An 18,167-nucleotide genomic window follows, 5' to 3' on the forward strand; every position below is an offset into this window, starting at 1 on the left:
CGTATACGGTTTTAAGTTAAAAACCATACGGAACCGTATAGAAAACCGTATGCATTGACTTAACGTTGTAAACCGTATGTCAAACGCATCATCCTTTTTAGTCCTTATACGGTTTTGTCCGTTTTTTTTACTCGTACTCAAAACCGTAGACCAGTGGTCTCCAACCTGCGGGCCTCCAGATGTTGCAATACTACAACTCCCAGCATGCCCGGACAGCCGTTGGCTGTCCGGGCATGCTGGGAGTTGTAGTTTTGCAACATCTGGAGGTCCGCAGGTTGGAGACCACTGCCGTAGACTACCACGTTTTTTGGTCCGGGTGAAAAACCGTATTAAACCATATACGTTTTTTTTTAACATGGGAGTCAATGGGTACCTGCACAGAAACGTATGTGCGCACGGTTCCATCCGGTTTTCACCATACGGTTTTTGACTATGCACAGTTTATTTTTTCCTTGGAATTTCAATCAAACAAGTGAAACTTTATTCAAAATGGAGTGAAAAGTTAAAAACTTATACTTTTTTTTCTTAAAAAACTGATGCAACCGGACATCATCTTTCAAACCGTATACGGGTTGAAATTTGTATACGCGTTTTGATACAGTTTAGTCCGGTTATGAGGAATCCGTTTTTCATCAAAAAAACTGATACGGGAACTGTATTGCAAAAACGTGGAGTGCATGCAGCCTTAAAGGGGTACTCCGCCCCAAACATCTTATCCCCTATCCAAGGGATAGAGGGCCATCACGCGTGACGTCACGAGTCTTTGGCGCTGCTCCCGACGCTCTAAACGAACTCCGGGTGCAGCAGGGAGATTGTGAGGGTCCGCAGCAGCGGGACCCCCGCGATCAGACATCTTATCCCATATATATATATATATATATATATATATATATATAAATTATGTATATAATATACATATAGGAATGTATAGGAATGTATTATCAAGGCACATGCTGGACCTACATAAATAATAATAAACTTAACAAAAACAGTAAAACAGGATTTTTCTAACTTTTGACCTCTCTTTACCCCATAGATTACAGCAATGGCGTCCAGCACCTTCCGTCAAGATTTTGTCAACATTTCCGACCTGCACCCTAATCTATCTCGCCCAGTAAGTATCGGTGACTCTGTTATCTTGCAGAGTCCCCATCCGCTTCCACCCACACTACAAACGTCCTCATTGTCACGTTGTCACCGTGTTTCCCCTACAGCGATAGCCAATGTTTCTGTAGCCACAATACTGCCATTGTTAGCGGCCTTTATTTACACCGCAGGGGATGTAAAGCAATGCCGCTGGTGCTGTCCAGGGATGTGTCATGGTGCCCGGCCCAGCACTTAGGCACCGGCCAAGTCTTTGTGGGAACGTATGAGAGACCCCATTGTATCAGCCCGATCGCCCACTGAATAGATAATTGCTGAGACTCAGCAAAGTAAAAATCATAATGTGGCCAGGGACGTCTGGTATTTTCCTTCTCTTGACGGCAAAATTTGAGCCGTTCTAGCTGTCCCCAGCAATTTACCTCAACATTTGCGTGCTACAAACCCCCATTACTTTCCCCTTTTGGCTCGTTTTTATTTTTATCCAGAGCCTGGTTAGGATGCAGGACATGGAAATAGGCTTAGTCCTGCTGTGTCAGGCAGCTCAAAGCAGAAAATTGCTTGTCATAAACAAGGCCAAGTGTAAGTGCTCTTAGTCCAGAACACTTCACTCCTGGGTTCTTTACATTCGTATATTACATTTGCAGACATTTTCCAAGCTCTGTTTAAAGTTTAATGTGATCCCAGTGAAAGTCCTGGTGTCTTCTGTCAAAAAGTTCAACCGCTTGTTAATCATTTCAGTTTCTGGAAAAGTAGGGGTTAACACAAGGGCAACCATTATAGTTGCCAGAGGGTTAAAGGGGTTATCCAGGAAAAAACTTTTTTTTATATATCAACTGGCTCCAGAAAGTTAAACAGATTTGTAAATTACTTCTATTAAAAAATCTTAATCCTTTCAGTACTTATGAGCTTCTGAAGTTAAGGTTGTTCTTTTCTGTCTAAGTGCTCTCTGATGACACCTGTCTCGGGAAACGCCCAGTTTGCTATTGGCCGGCGTCTCTCTCTCTCCCTCTCTCTCTTTCTGACTGACTTTATGTGCAGCAGCTGCCCTGGAGACACAGGCTTGGGTGAGATTGTTCATTTTTTACTATGTCCGTGCCCAGAACTGTTCCTCCCTCTAAACAGTTAACGGGAGTGTTAGCCACTCATTACATCTGTTAAAGTTGTAACTCAAAATGTCTGGTTCTGCTGAACCACTTGTTCTGCCTGCTCCACTGCTCCCCCAGACCCTCCGGCTATCTACCCCGGTTGTCTTCCAGACCCGGTCGGTTCGGCCGGCCCCCCAGTCTGGGTTCCCTCCCTCTCCCAGTCTATACGACTTGGCCCAGGTCTCCCCTTATGTGGTGACTGCCTTGGAGAGACCCTCCCTACACCGGCCCTCCGGAGGGTCCCGCTCTCCCTCTATTCTGACGCTATCGCAGCGTCATAGGGGTGTTTTTCATTGGACTCATTCCCCGAGTCTTCTGGCAGGCACGGGCGCTCCCCTCGCAGGCATCGCCCTGTTACTCCACCCTGTAGCAAGTGTCGCTCCTCTAGAGGACGCTCTCCAAGTCCGTCTCCCTCTCTTCCAGGGCCATCTCACACGTTCCCGTTCACCTGGTGAACTTGTGGATGAAGTTTCAGATAAGGCCTCTGATTCAGAAGACCGCACGGATATGTCGGACATGGTGCGCTCATTGGTTTCGGCCATAAGAGACGCCTTCCATCTAGAGGACCCAGGAACTTCGGACGTGGCTCCAGAAGTTTCCTTTCATTGGGCCCAACCTCCAGGGCTGCCTCACCTCGTTCCCATTCACCTGGAGAACTTGTGGATGAGGTTTCTGATTCGGCCTCTGACTCAAAAGGAATGCACGGATGCCTGATGTGGTGTACTCATTGGTTTTGGCCATAAGACACCTTCCATCTATAGGACCCAGGATCTTCGGACGTGGCTCCAGAAGTCTCCTTTTTTCGTGCCCGACCAGCACCCAAGACCTTCAGCTCTCACACTGAATTTTACGCCCTGCTGGTATCCGCCTGGAGGCACCCTGACAAGAAGTTTCAGGAAACAAGAATGGTTCAAGCGTGGTATCCTTTCGCCAAGGACCTCATTGCTCAGTGGACCACCTCTCCAACTGTGGATTTGCCGGCCTCCCGCCTCTCTAAGGCACCTATCTGGCCGTTGGCTGATGCGGCTGCCTTCAAGGATCCAGCGGACATGAAGGTGGAGACTTTGGCAAACTTTGCCTTTGAGACAGCAGGTTCTTCCTGCTTTTGCTTCGACCTGGGTGTCAGGAGCCCCTTTCAGTATGGTCTCCCATTTCCGCCAGGGTAGTCTTCAAGATCCCTCTGGAGGATTTATTTAATCTAGCTCTCCGATGCTCCGCAGCTGGAGATTTACTGTGTTCTGCTTCCATGCGCAGCCGCTGTGTTGCCTTTACCACAAGTTACCTGGTAGCCACCGTCCCTTCATGTGGCTTAAAAGCCTGGAATGTGGACGCCGCCTTCAGAAAGTGAGGCGACGACCAGAAAAGGGTTCTTTATTACCTCTGGATAAGGCTCACAGAACCACTTTCCGTCGTAAGTCCTCCTTCCTGTTCTGCGGACCTTTGGTAACAACAAAGGGTACCAACAGAGGGTCCAGCCAGGCACCTTCATGAGAAGAGGGCTCCCTCCTTCTGGACCTGTCCTTCCGAAGGTCGGCTATCTGTTCCGGCCGTTTTGCGGCCCCATCAGGCACCCGTAGGCCTTCCTTGGTCTAAAGGGTCGCCCCCACCCGTCGACCTTTCTCGGGTGGTTGGTCGCCTATTACTTCTTGGATGCCTGGTCCACATCTCATGTTTCCCGGTCATCAAAGGTTCCTCTGCTTTGCAGTTCCGGACGGTCATTTTCTATTGTGGCTCGCTGTTTCTGTCTGACGACTTCTCTGCGGACCTTTACCAAAGTCCTGGCGCCTGTGATAGCCTTTTACGGACAACAGTTGTTTCCGTGATTCCGTACTTGGACGACCTCCTGATCAGAGCTCCAGACCAGGGCCCAGATCCTGGAGAGTCTTAGACTCAACCTCCAGAGCTTGTCTCACTTTTGTTGGATGGTCAATCGAGACAAGTCCAACCGCTCTCCTGGAGCTCCAGTTCGACGCGGCCTCTGCCCGCTTCGACTCCACCGACCAATCGGCTGACTCTTATTAAGAGTCTGATGACTTCGGCATCCTGCTCCAATTTCCATTTGCTTTTGCATGGAGGTCCTGGGTCGGTTAGCGTGCCATTTGCCCAGTTTCATCACCGACCTCTTCAACTGGTGATTCTCTTCTGGTGGGACAGGTCTCCATTGCCTCTCGACTGCAAGATCGTTCTCTCTTGACAGTCTTGTCGGTCCCTTTTATGGTGGCTTCGTTTCCCCCTGCTTTTTCGGGGGCGTTCCTTCCTACCCCTCCCTGCCAATCTGTCGGGCTGGGGAGGTGTTTTCAAGGATAAGTAGGTCTGGGGCCTTGGTCCCCCAAGAAGCCCTTTTCCTCTTCAATATGTTGAGGCATAGGGCAATTCTTTCTTTGCTTGCTTCTTGGGAAATTCCCTTCTGGGCGGAACTCAGGTTTCCGGCCATCTCATAGATCTTCATTCCGGGCGTCTCTGGGATGTGATCTTTCTCAGCCAGTCCTCAGCCATCCAAGACGAGTGGCCCCTACATCCGGAGGTGTTTGCAATGATCTGCAACCTCTGGGGCGCTCCAGGCGGTGACTTCTGCGTATCTCGCCACAACCAAAGCGTTCCTCTCTCTTGGTCATGCTTGGCCCTGCCTTATCTGTTTATTGGACGGGCTTTGCCCTACCTTATCTGTTTCCTCCCCTTCCTCTCTTTTCGGGGTCCTGAGGAAACTAATAGCAGGGGCGTTCCCGCCATTCTCGTGGCCCAGACTGGCCCCGACGGGCATGGTAGGTCGACGTGGTCAGGCTCCTGAGCGACTTACCGCTGCGCCTTCCCTATTGTCCAGACCTCCTATATCAGGTCTCCTGTGCCACCCCTATTACCTTCTCTGCCTTTGACGGAGTAGCGGTTGAGACAGTGGTTCTGAGGACCTGCGGTTTCTCTTCCCAAGTGGTTCGCACCAGACGGAGGGCTCACAAGCCTTCCTCTGCAAAGATTTACCACCATACCTGGCGGTCTTATTTCTGTTGGTGTGAAACTCAGCCTTTTTCTCCGGTCGTGGTTGGCTTTCAGCTCCCTTAGGGGTCAAAGGTTCGGCCATTTCCATTCTTTTTCAACGTCCTCTGGCAATCAATTATCATGACCGAACCTAGTTCAGGGAAGGGCTCATGCTGCCCCTCCTTATCAGTCCCTTTTTTCCCTTGGGACTAGCACTTGGTCTTAGATGTCCTGCAAAGCCCCCCTTTTGAGCCTCTCAAGGACATTTCTCTTCGCCTCCTTCCCCGGAAGGTGGCGTTCCTTGTTGCTCTTACCTCTGTTAGGAGGGGTCAGAGCTGGCAGCTTTCTCCTGCCGTTCTCCCTTCCTGGGTGTATACCAGGACAAGTTGTTTTCCGTCCAGGTCTGTCCTTCTTACCTGAGATGGTTTTTCTTTTTTTACTCTCAATGAGGACATCGTCCTACCGTTCTTTTGTCCGGACCCTTTTTTTTATCCCTGGGAGCGTTGCTCCACCACTTGGTTGTGGTGAGGGCTATTCGGACTTGTCTCTCAGTCACTCTTTCCTTTCGGCAGTGTGACTCCCCTTTTTTGTTTTTCCGGAAGGTCGTCGTACAGGACAACCTGCTTCTACAACCACCATTTTTCGGTGGATCCGGTCTGCTATTTCGGAAGCTTACCGCTGCAAAGGGAAGATCTTACCCTTCAGGGTTTTGGCTCATTCCACCCGTTTTTCGGGGGAATCCTGGGCACTCCGCTACGTGGCTTCGGCCTCGCAGTTCTGTAAAGCATCCACGTGGTCGTCTTTGCACACTTTCACAAGGTCCTACCAGATTCATACCTTTGCATCAGCTGATGCTCCTCTGGGCCATAAGGCATTGCAGGCGGCGGTGGTCCAGCCATCCGCCTGACTGATTTCCTTACCCACCCAAGGGAGGGCTTTGGTACGTCCCATGGTCTGTGTCCCCCAATGGAGCCGATAGAGAAAAGGAGATTTTTACACTTACTGTAAAATCTCTTTCTCGAAGGATCAATTGGGGTACACAGCTCCCACCCCTTTTCTGGTGTTCCTATTTCAGTTATCTGTCCGAGGGTGTGTTCAGTTACCTTTTTTTCTTCTGGTTGCTCGGACAGTTTTTTTTTTTTTTCTACTGACCGGTCGGTCTTCTCCTATTGCTGATTACCTCAGGTGCCTGTGGGCGGGTATACCCTGCTGGGAGGAGCTGACTTTTCTGGTTGCCATAGTGTCAATCCTCCTAGAGACAGCAGCATAAACCCATGGTCTGTGTCCCCCAATGGATCCTTTGAGAAAGAGTTTTTACGGTAAGCATAAAAATCTCCTTTTCTAAAATCACCAAAAATGTGCAACTTTTGTGGTATTGCCCCATTAGTTAATGGTCCCCATTGTGAACAAGGCCCAGTCAAGAACCAGCTCCCCCTTTAGGCCACTGTACAAAAGTTTCACCTTGTGGTGTTGCTTTTATTAACCTCTTGACCTTTTTCTGTCATGCAGAGGGAGGCGAATGTGACACAAAAAATATCTCCGCCATTACTGAGACTCATACCTCTTTTTAGCTATTACCAAAATCTGCTGGTTCTCACTGACGGTTTGGTGATAGGTTGAGCGCACTGTCATGTAAGAAGCTTGGGCCGGGCTCCTTACATCACCTTCCTATCACCGGCCGATGTGGGACATCGCTGCGGCCGGCAATACACTGACCGCAGTGTTACGTTCCGAGCCTAAGAAGCAGAGAGTCGAGCAGCGCTGGAGGAACGGGATGCCGATACCGGCGCAACAGGGAAATGTAGGAAGGTGAGTTCAAGTTTGTTTTTTCAGTTTTTGCAACTCTGGCACAGGGAAACTTAAAAGTTTTGCACTGCATTTCTCCTTTAAACAGATTTGTAAATTACTTCTATTAAAAAATCTTAAAGGGGTACTCCGCTGCTCAGTGCTGTCACACCCCCTCCCATAGACTTGCATTGAGGGGGCGGGGAGTGACTCATGAGGGGGCTGGGCTATGACATCACTAGCTCCCGGCTCCAGCGTTCAGAACAGTTTGTTCCAAACGCTGAGCAGCGGAGTACCCCTTTAACCCCTTAATGACGCAGGACGTATATTTACGTCCTGCGCCGGCTCCCGCGATATGAAGCATCACATCGCGTCGGTCCCATCGCTCATCAACGGCCGGGACCCGCGGCTAATACCACACATCGCTGATCGCGGCAATGTGTGGTATTAACCCTTTAGAAGCGGCGGTCAAAGCTGACCGCCGCTTCTAAAGTGAAAGTGAAACTATCCCGGTTAGTCAGTCGGGCTGTTCGGGACCGCCACGGTGAAATCGCGTCGTCCCGAACAGCTTACAGGACACCGGGAGGGCCCTTACCTGCCTCCTCGGTGTCCGATCGACGAATGACTGCTCCGTGCCGGAGATCCAGGCAGGAGCAGTCAAGCGCCGATAACACTGATCACAGGCGTGTTAATACACGCCAGTGATCAGCATGAGAGATCAGTGTGTGCAGTGTTATAGGTCCCTATGGGATAACAATGATCAGTATAAGAGATCAGTGTGTGCAGTGTTATAGGTCCCTATGGGAGCTATAACACTGCAAAAAAAAAAAAAGTGTTAATAAAGGTCATTTAACCCCTTCCCTAATAAAAGTTTAAATCACCCCCCTTTTCCCATAAAAAAAATAAAACAGTGTAAATAAACATATGTGGTATCACCGCGTGTGTATATGTCCAAAATATATCGTTAATTAAACCGCACGGTCAATGGGGTACACGTAAAAGAATTGCGTATTTTGGTCACTTTTTATGCCATTAAAAAATAAATAAAAAGTGATCAAAAAGTCCAATCAAAACAAAAATCATACCGATAAAAACTTCAGATCACGGCGCAAAAAATTTGTCCTCATACCGCCCCGTACGTGGAAAAATAAAAAAGTTATAGGGGTCAGAATATGACATTTTTAAACGTATACATTTTCCTGCATGTAGTTATGATTTTTTCCAGAAGTACGACAAAATCAAACCTATATAAGTAGGGTATCATTTTAACCGTATGGACCTACAGAATAATGATAAGGTGTAATTTTTACCGATATATGCACTGCGTAGAAACGGAAGCCCCCAAATTTTACAAAATGGCGTTTTTTCTTTGATTTTGTCGTACAATGATTTTTTTTCCCATTTTGCCGTGAATTTTTGGGTAAAATGACTAATGTCACTGCAAAGTAGAATTTGTGATGCAACAAATAAGCCATAATATGGATTTTTAGGTGGAAAATTGAAAGGGTTATGATTTTTAAAAGGTAAGGAGGAAAAAACGAAAGTGCAAAAACTGAAAAACCCTGAGTCCTTAAGGGGTTAATACTTCTAGTCCATCAGCTACTATATACTGCAGAGGAAGTTGAGTTGTTCTTTACTGTCTGACCACAGTGCTCTCTGCTGACACCTCTGTCGGTATCAGGAACTGTCCAGAGCAGGAGAAAATCCCCCATAGCAAACGTCTCCTGCTCTGGACAGTTCCTGATATGGACAGAGGTGTCAGCAAAGATCACTGTGGTCAGACAGAAAAGAACAACTCAACTTCCTCTGTAGTATACATCATCAACGATAAAGATTTTTTATATAGAAGTAATTTACAAATCTGTTTAACGTTCTGGCACCAGTTGATTTGAAAGAAAAATTCTCCTCCAGAGTACCCCTTTAAGATCCCCAATAAAAGTCTTCATTATTCTCCAGTACACCCAAACTCCTTAAAGGGGTACTCCGCCCCTGGTATCTTATCCCCTATCCAAAGGATAGGGGATAAGATGTTAGATCGCCGCGGTCCCGCTGCTGGGGACCCCGGGGATCGCCGCTGCGGCACCCCGCCATCAATACTGCACAGAGCGAGTTCGCTCTGTGCGTAATGACGGGCGATACAGGGGCCGGAGCAGCGTGATGTCATGGCTCCGCCCATCATGACATCACGGCCCGTCCCCTTAATGCAAGTCTATGGCAGGGGGCGTGACGACCGCCACGCCCCCTTCCCATAGACTTGTATTGATGTATTGCGGGCCGAGACGTCACGAGGGGCGGAGCCGTGACATAACGATGCTCCGGCCCCTGTATTGCCCGTCATTACGTGCAGAGCGATCTCGCTCTGCGCAGTAATGATAGCGGGGTGCCGCAGCAGCGATCCCCGGGGTCCCCAGCAGTGGGACCCTGGCGATCTGACATCTTATCCCCTATCCTTTGGATAGGGGATAAGATGTCTAGGGGCGGAGTACCCCTTTAATGGAAATCAAGAAAAAGTGCCATAGAAATCAATGACTATTTACTGTCCTGTCCGAAGATCACTCTGGCTGCACTTTCCCTTTAATTACCACATGCCCTTCCCCTCCTCTAAGGAAATCACGAGACCCTTCCAGTAATGTAGCCACACGCCAGTTTTAGTAACATACCTTCGCACATGTTTTAGAGAATCCAATACGTAGTCATACAGCTTAGGACAGCATTACCATATGTTAAATTAACATCTGACATATATAATCAATGTGCCGGGTAATGTTCGCAGCAGAACCTCTAATGCTTTCAGCATGCTGGTTCTGTATAAGGGAAACATAATAAGATAATGACCTTTAAATACACTTCCAGCTTTGGTGGGGGTGGGTGGGTGGGTGGGGGGGGGGGGGAGGAATTTTGCATTGTATAATAATTTAGAATGTCATAGCGAAACTTCACATGTGAGAGGCCAAATTACAAGGGATTACAGGAAGTTCGAACACTTAAGGAGACTGCGGCCCGTGAAGGTCCCTTGGTCTGTCCAATGTAATGATTAAGCGGGAAGAGGAGAAACATTGTCAGGAGGGGATTACGTCCCGCACATCAGCCCTCGTGTTGACATACTTTCCATAAAATCTAATAGCTCATTGTACAGATTTACTGGGTGGTGGGGAAACAAACATTGCTGCGTAATTGGTATTCTAAAAAAAAAAAAAAAAAAATCAATCACGAATTTGCTATAGCAGGCGGTGGGGTATAAGAGCATGAAATCTAATTTGCTAACTACATCTGTGTTGTATTTGTGTATACCGTACCAATTTTTAATTTTTATTTTATTTTCCAGAGCATAATAGGCATCGTAATTGGGAAAACAGATGTCAAAGGATTTCCAGACCGAAAAAGTTAAGCCTGCTTTATTATATATCAGTCAAAATTGTTCTTTTTTTTTTTTCTTTGCCCTTTATGCTTTCTTTTTCTTTTAATTTAAAATTTTTTTGGTAGAGGCTTTTGTAAATGATTGATGTTAATTCTTGTAAATAAATTACTTAATGTATTAAAGGAAATCCATTCTGTTTCTCCTCCCCCCCCCCCCCCCCCCCTGGATGGGATTGCGGTTGACATAATGCAGCTTGAAATTAATTTTATTAGGAAATTTATTGCTATATAGTTTTAGGGCCTGTAAAGCAGTAAGTGGTGAACTGTGTTAACTGAGATAGAAAAAGTTTCCATTTCTCGGGAGCCCAGAGCATTATATCCATAACATTTAATGTTTAAAAGGGTCGTCCCAGGATAGAATGGACCAGTGTTTCCCAAGCAAGGTGCCTCCAGCTGTGGCAAAACTACAACTCCCAGCAAGTCCCAGACAGCCATCATGCTGGGAGGTGTAGTTTTGCGACAGCTGAAGGCACACTGGTTGGAAAGCACTGGAATAGACCAGAACAATAGTCTATTAGTATCTCATCGGCAGCGTGCATGCCCAGCCATCATTCTATTCACTGTCTATGGGACTTCTGAACCAAGTTCAGTGAAATGTTAAAAAGTGTTATAGAGAATGACTAGAGCGGTGGTTGAGCATGTGTGCTGCCATTATATTGACTTGGGGGGGGGGGGGAGCAATTCTTTTTTTTTTTTTTTTGTAATATGTTGCTAGGGCTAGTGTAAAAGAAAAAAGGGAAAAAAAGTTATACTCACCTCTCTCAGTCCCCTGCACCGTCTTCTGGTCCTGCAACTCTCTCTCAGCATGACATCGGCCAATCACTAGATAAGACGGGACACTGCTGCAGCCAGTGATTAGTTGAAGTGGGAAGGTCCTGCTCCCAGAACAGAGAGAAGAGAACTGGCACTGGATGTTAGTGGAATGGGAGCTGTGAGGGAATAGGGTAGGTTTTTGTATTATTTTTACTCCACTGTAAAACATAATTTTTTTTTTTTTTTTTTTTTATCAACTGGTGCCAAAAAGTTAAACAGATTTGTAAATTACTTCTTCCTTCCAGTACTTATCAGCTGCTATGATCCACAGGAAGTTATTTTCTTTTTGAATTTCCTTTCTGCCTGACCACAGTGCTCTCTGCTGACACCTCTGTCCATTTTAGGAACTGTCCAGAGCAGGAGAGGTTTTCTATGGGGATTTGCTCCTACTCTGGACAGTTCCTAAAATGGAAAGAGGTGTCAGCAGAGAGCACTGTGGTCAGACTGAAAGGAAATTCAAAAAGAAAAGAACTTCCTGTGGATCATACAGCAGCTGGTAAGTACTGGAAAGATTAAAACATTTTTTAATAGAAGTAATTTACAAATCTAAGTCATATTTATAGCCTTTACCTCAAGAACCTCACCAACTAAGGTGCATATTGATATGTATGGAGACGTGAATAAGTTGAGTAAAAAACAGCTTCACTAGTACAAAAAGAATTTTAATTCAATAAAATATATAAAAAATATAAAAATATACTACACAAATACAGGCACTAATAAATACCCCACTGGGCCCTAGTGGAGTATCAAATGTTAAATAAATGGACATAGAATGTTAATTCGGCATATATGTGTATGCAGTCCAATAATCCGGCACCTGGTTAAAAAGTCCCTTTGCTGAGCAGATACACACTAGGTTCGCAACCCCGATGGCAACGGGGTGCGACACGGTGGTCCGAGCAACAGCTTGCAGCCGCTCCACAGTAGATGGCTAGGTGGTGTGACAAAGCCGACACTCTGGCAGGAGTGTCAATATAGCACAGGAGCGGCGTCCCTCGTGGAGATCTGAAGGTGAGGGAATTGTAGTCCTCGTTTCAGGGTGCTGGGAATTGTAGTCCTTCGACCCCTTCTTCAGTAGATAAATGGGCACATTTATCTACTGAAGAAGGGGTCGGAGGACTACAATTCCCAGCACCCTGAAACGCGTCTAGGACTTGGCACTATTCACACTTTTGCTGGTACGCATTCTACCACCAGCGTCCGCACCTATCTCGACATCTGAGGAGTTAATCCAGGCTCCAATCTCCCGCATTGTTTGGCGGCATCTCACCTTCAGATCTCCACGAGGGACGCCGCTCCTGTGCTATATTGACACTCCTGCCAGAGTATCGGCTTTGTCACCACCTAGCCATCTACTGTGGAGCGGCTGCAAGCTGTTGCTCGGACCACCGTGTCGCACCCCGTTGCCATCGGGGTTGCGAACCTAATGTGAGATCGCCACGTACCATCTTGTGGATATACGGGAGAGCCCATAATAGCTGCATAACATCGGTCCACGCCAGTGAGAACCAGGCGGCAGCAGGCGGTGAGAAATACAAGTATTAATATCTCTTTAATATTTCTAACATCTATTGACTAATCAGAGTCTGATTTTACATTATCTTTCAAGTGCACTTTAACCATCTGCTCCGCAAAGGGACTTTTTAACCAGGTGCCGGATTATTGGACTGCATACACATATATGCCGAATTAACATTCTATGTCCTTTGATTTAACATTTGATACTCCACTAGGGCCCAGTGGGGTGTTTATTAGTGCCTGTATTTGTGTAGTATATTTTTATATTTTTTATATATTTTATTGAATTAAAATTCTTTTTGTACTAGTGAAGCAGTTTTTTACTCAACTTATTCACGTCTCCATACATATCAATATGCACCTTAGTTGGTGAGGTTCTTGAGGTAAAGGCTATAAATTTGACTTATATTTTTCCTCTGATGCCGGTGGGGACCGGTTATAGCCTTAATTACCTCGTACCTCTTTGTTGTGAGCTGCACCTTTTTTTAAATTAATTTACAAATCTGTTTAACCTTCTGGAGCCAGTTGTTAAAAAAAAAAGTTTTCCAGTGAAGTACCCCTTTAAAAAAAAGTTTCTTTTTACCGGAACACAACAAAGCGTACTTGTCATATCAAAGAAAAAATAATACTTGTCTTTTTATGTGTTTTGCTTTTGTATTTGGACTAACAAATCCCTCTGTTCTGCTGCTCACTCATTCTGACATCCACTCCTTAGGAAGTGGCGTGTCAGAGGCAAGCACTGAGCCCGCCCTCACTCACCATGCATTCACTTTCTCCCTGAGTCTGCTGTGCTGGGTCTCTTCATCCAATCAATGCAAGCTGCTCTGTAACCACCTCCTTTCTGTTTTCCTGCTGCAATCTAATAGGACAGGAGTGAGCACAGAGGAGTGCTAGTCACACCCTCACTTCCTAGTGCTTCAGCTGGGACAAAGATGACGCTACAACCGTACAGGATTATGTTCTGGATGGTATTAGGACCTCTAGTGGTGTGTTTTATAAGCCATGATTTTCATAAAAATAAAATATCAATATGAAAGGCTAATGTTTTGCCAAGCTGTGCAACAAGTTTTTGAATCTGACAGTGCCCATATAAAGAAATACCCCAAGTAATGTGTATACAGTATATATCATTATGTTTAGCACAGAAGCAGCAGCACATGACAAATGGATTCTGTACTTGCCCCCCCCCCCCCCCCCCCCCCCACAGGCCCTGCACTGGACATAATACAGTGTATATTTTTTACCCAGAGTGTTCCTTTAAATGTACATGGTCATAGTTTTGCCTCACGCTGGGCACCTTTCCACATTACCTACTTCGCTGCTTCCCTTCTTCTCATCTGATAAGCCACCTGTATCTCATAACTTTTGAGAGTTTTCCAAGAAAATGTAACATAAATGTACAGAAGCTTACTGACAGACTCAATTAAGCATCATCGTGAGATATGGCAAAAGTTAATTGAAATGTCATCGTATGCAGAAATTACTCTCTTATTCTCCTCAGATATTGGATTGGAGCGGTACACCTTCAGCTTTACAGTAAGAGATTCACCATCTGCCTTCATAAATGCCTCGTGTTGGGGTAGAGAAGAATATATTAAATCGCTGTCTGAAAGTTTCAGGATTGGTGACTGCGGTATGTTAAAATATGGCTGCTTATTTATTATTCTGTTATTCTGCAAAACAAAAGGGTTCATACAGTGTCTATACTATAAACTGATCTGTCACAGCTTAAAGGGGTTTACCCACAGAACAGATCCATCCCCTATTCGCAGCATAGAGTCTTATCAGTAGGTGTCTGACCTCTAAGATCCCCATCAATCTAAAAAATAAGGGTCCTGTGTTCCCCCCACCTGCACAGGAATACAGAAACCCCATGAATTGGACCCTTACTGGTCAAACACTCACCTTTAACCTGCAGATAGGGGATGAGTCTAGTCTGCTTCACAGACAAAGCTCTTAAAAGGGGTTACCCAAGAATAATTGTTAACTCTAACCACAAGATAGGGGATAACTACCAAATTGGTCAAGGTCCGCGCACTGGGACCTCCACCTACTGTATCATCAGAGCAGAGGTCATTTGTTGCACAAAACAAAAACTAAGTACACACTGCTGTGGCAAATACAGAGTATACAAAAAAAGAAGGTTGCAGCAGCAATCTTGGTCAAAAAATGGAGGCTCTTAGCGCACTTTTTGATCAAAACGTGTCCCCCCCATCCACCACGCGGAGGTGGCCTCATTTCGTATGGGACCCTAACACACATTCTGAGCCTAACACTCATAACATTCACCTCTGCTGGGCATAAAGCCTCTGACTGAATGACATGCTGGATCTATTATCAATTTGAAATACCTTCTGTGAAAAAAGGGGAGGGGTGGACGGCTACAGAGGGTGCCATTCCCACTAAGATGCACAAAACAAAAAGAAAAATAGCCAGCACAACTACCTAATACACGGGTGCACGCTGCTGTGGCAAATACAGAGTATACAAAAAAAGAAGGTTGCAGCAGCACTCTTGGTCAAAAAATGGAGGCTATTAGCGCAGGCCATTTGTTCCCTGAATCATTATAACAACAGCCCATGCTCGACCACCCCTCCTCGACCACCCCTCTATTCATTCCCTGTGTTCATCGCTGAACTTAGCAATTGTGGTGGCTGGGGTGTTGCAATGGTGAATGAAGGGTCTGGTGGTATTAACCCATAGTTGTTGTGACGCCAGGGTGCAGTTTTCTTAATAGTAATGTTCCTGCCGCCAACCGGTCCACTAACGGCAGGGATAATAAACAGAATGTCCACAGCAGATTTTATGAAGTAACCGGAAAACTTTACTTTAACTGATATGCAACAGTCTTCACAATTATGCAGTCTTTCAGAGAGAACCGGAATGCAGGTTCCTCACAGGTTTTGCTGGGATTTGAAGTAATGAGCTTTTTATGCAGGCCACTGTGCTACTAATTAGAAGATTTTTAGCTGGTAGTAGTCACACAGGATTTGATAGGTTGAGCTTGATAACTCACGGTTTTAGTGTCTGCTGGTTCTTTCAGGCTTTGGCCTAGATGAATTGAATGAAGTTGTGGTAGCCTGGGGTTATAGGGTATAGGGGGGGTAGCTGTGCGGTTACTAAAGGGTGCTTTCTTAACCCTTTCTATTCGTGACGCCAGGGTGAGGGCTATTCTCTGTATGCTTTTCCTACCGCCACCCTTCCCAAGAGCGATAGGGAGATAGGAAATAATTGATTGTCCACAACCGAAGATTTGCAGAAAATTGTCGGAACTTTTACTGAAGATTTTATGCAATAATGAACAGGAACAGTCCATATAACAAAGTCTATTAGAGCTTGACAAGTGGTTGGGACCTCGTGAGTCTATTGAGCTTAGGAAGGTAATTGTTGCACTGATCCACTGGATTTAGGGGTTTAGATTCGGTCCAGTAATCACGCTAGCTGAGATTTTAACTCACGGTTTAGTTTCAGGCTGAGGCCGGCAGGTTTCTGGCTTAGCTTGTCTTTGTAAGTTGAGCAGATCCATCCTAATAGTCCGGCATCCACGAGAGCAGCAACCCAAGAGAGCGATCATTGGCTACAGCTCCCTTATATGGGCAGGGGCTGGACTTAAGCTCACTTGTCCATAACAACTGTCAATCTTCTGTACAGAGAACTATGGGTAAACATGTGACCCAAGGACCTCCAAAGGTCCTCCAACATACCATAGAGGAATTAACATAGTCACATGACCGAAGGTCCTACGACGCTACCAAGGTAAGCATACTAATACATACATCTAGAAGACTAGAAAGAAAAGGCGACTAGGCGCTGTCCCACCTGTGGGACCCTACCTGAACGTAGTAACTCTGACTTTGGGGACCACCATACAAGGTACGGTATGCAATACGGTACCGGGACACCACAAAGTTATGCTGATTGTGCTTGCTTGATAGTCCGGCAGGAAAAGAGTGCAGGAACTAAGAGAGAAGTATATTAAGAGGGCTAGACTAAGCTCATTGGTCTGCAAACCTGTAAGTCCTGAACCCAGTGAACTCTGGGTACATCACATGACCCAGTAAGGTCCTTTAACAATTATACATCACAGCTGTACATCACATGACCCGGGAAAGGTCCTATACATTTATATTTCCTATATATTAAGTAATATATCAACATCATTTTTATGAGGCGACCAAGGGTAAGCCCTGCAGGAGAGCCCCATGGAAATGGAGGGACTCTAACTGAGGGGACTTTAGACAGGGATAGGACCAGGTCCTGTTCAGGGACGCCACACAATGTTAAGAAGTGCCATAGACAGTCTATAGCACAGTGGTTGAGCATGGTCATTAGCTGCTTTATTCAGTCAGGGGTAAAAATTTACCTGGTAGAAGTCATGATGGCTAGGCCCTAACCAATCAGCTAGTTATCCCTAATCTTGTGGACTGGCCAAAGCAGAGAACAGCTTTAAAGGGGTTATCCAACATAAGGGGATGTCATCATGTAAGTATCATACAGTAAGGATCTGTGCTTGTGTTGGTGGTAAATGGACATATCCTGTGTCCCCAATCACACTGCTGGCTTTTCTTTGGGAACTGGCTACTTCCTGTTTCTGTGACCTCTGTCAGACTACAATCCTCAGGATCCTTTGTCTCAAGGTGGGAGGTGACTAATTTCCCCCACCCACATCAGTCGCATCACCAATTGCAGCACAGCCATGCTCCCTTTGATCACATGACTTGCCTGACCTCCCCTGATACATCAGCTGTGTGATGACGAATGCATGCACATGTGCGCCGGTAACGTCATCAGGGGGCTGGCTTCTCACACAACAGACAAAACAGCCAGGCCCTCTTCTAGCACCTGACTTGTGATGTATTATCTCGGGCCACACAGAAAGCTGGGAAATGCTCACGATAATACTCTTTTTGTAGGCTGGCAGTAGACTAACTCTGCTGCCCCGTCTCCCAATGAAAGAACCAAAAATCCCGGATTCCCCCTTTAACAATGAAAAAAGTACACCTTCATTGGATCATAGGAAATATAATCTAGTCTTTTCTCAACTTTTGGTGTAAATTATTCTGATTTGACAATAAAATTAACAGACAAAATCCTGGTATTTTAAGGTGCATCACAGACAGAGTTGCCGCCTGAAGAAGACAAAAAAGCTTTAGCGCTGATTTCTGCGCCGTAAAATCTAAAATAAACCTGAAGACACAAAGCAAAAAAAATAAAGCATCCACTTTGTCAAAGCAAACGCCATTTTCCAGAAAATAAATGAGGCCCGTGGAATATAAATAAATAGGAACAAAAAATGCAAACTACATTGTATGCGTGATTCATGGCAGTAAAGATCCACAGAATGTTTATTTTTTTTTAAGTATGACTAATTTTTCAAATTTTCTGTTCTTTTTTTTCGTGAACACTTGC

General features: G+C 45.8%; 1 protein-coding gene across 3 annotated transcripts in view; it reads left to right on the forward strand.

The window, feature by feature from the left end:
* MEIOB (meiosis specific with OB-fold) overlaps positions 1–18,167 on the forward strand; it is an 82,773-nt gene that overhangs the window by 33,182 nt on the left and 31,424 nt on the right. For all 3 annotated transcript variants that reach the window (XM_056533451.1, XM_056533450.1, XM_056533448.1), the window contains exons 2-4: positions 1,037–1,114; positions 10,333–10,390; positions 14,260–14,391. In XM_056533451.1, the coding sequence (XP_056389426.1) occupies positions 1,046–1,114; positions 10,333–10,390; positions 14,260–14,391 (259 nt within the window). In that variant the 5' untranslated portion in view covers positions 1,037–1,045. The remainder of the gene's footprint in view (positions 1–1,036; positions 1,115–10,332; positions 10,391–14,259; positions 14,392–18,167) is intronic.

Source organism: Hyla sarda, chromosome 8 (assembly GCF_029499605.1).
Source record: "Hyla sarda isolate aHylSar1 chromosome 8, aHylSar1.hap1, whole genome shotgun sequence".
NCBI classification, from domain to species: Eukaryota; Metazoa; Chordata; class Amphibia; order Anura; family Hylidae; genus Hyla; species Hyla sarda.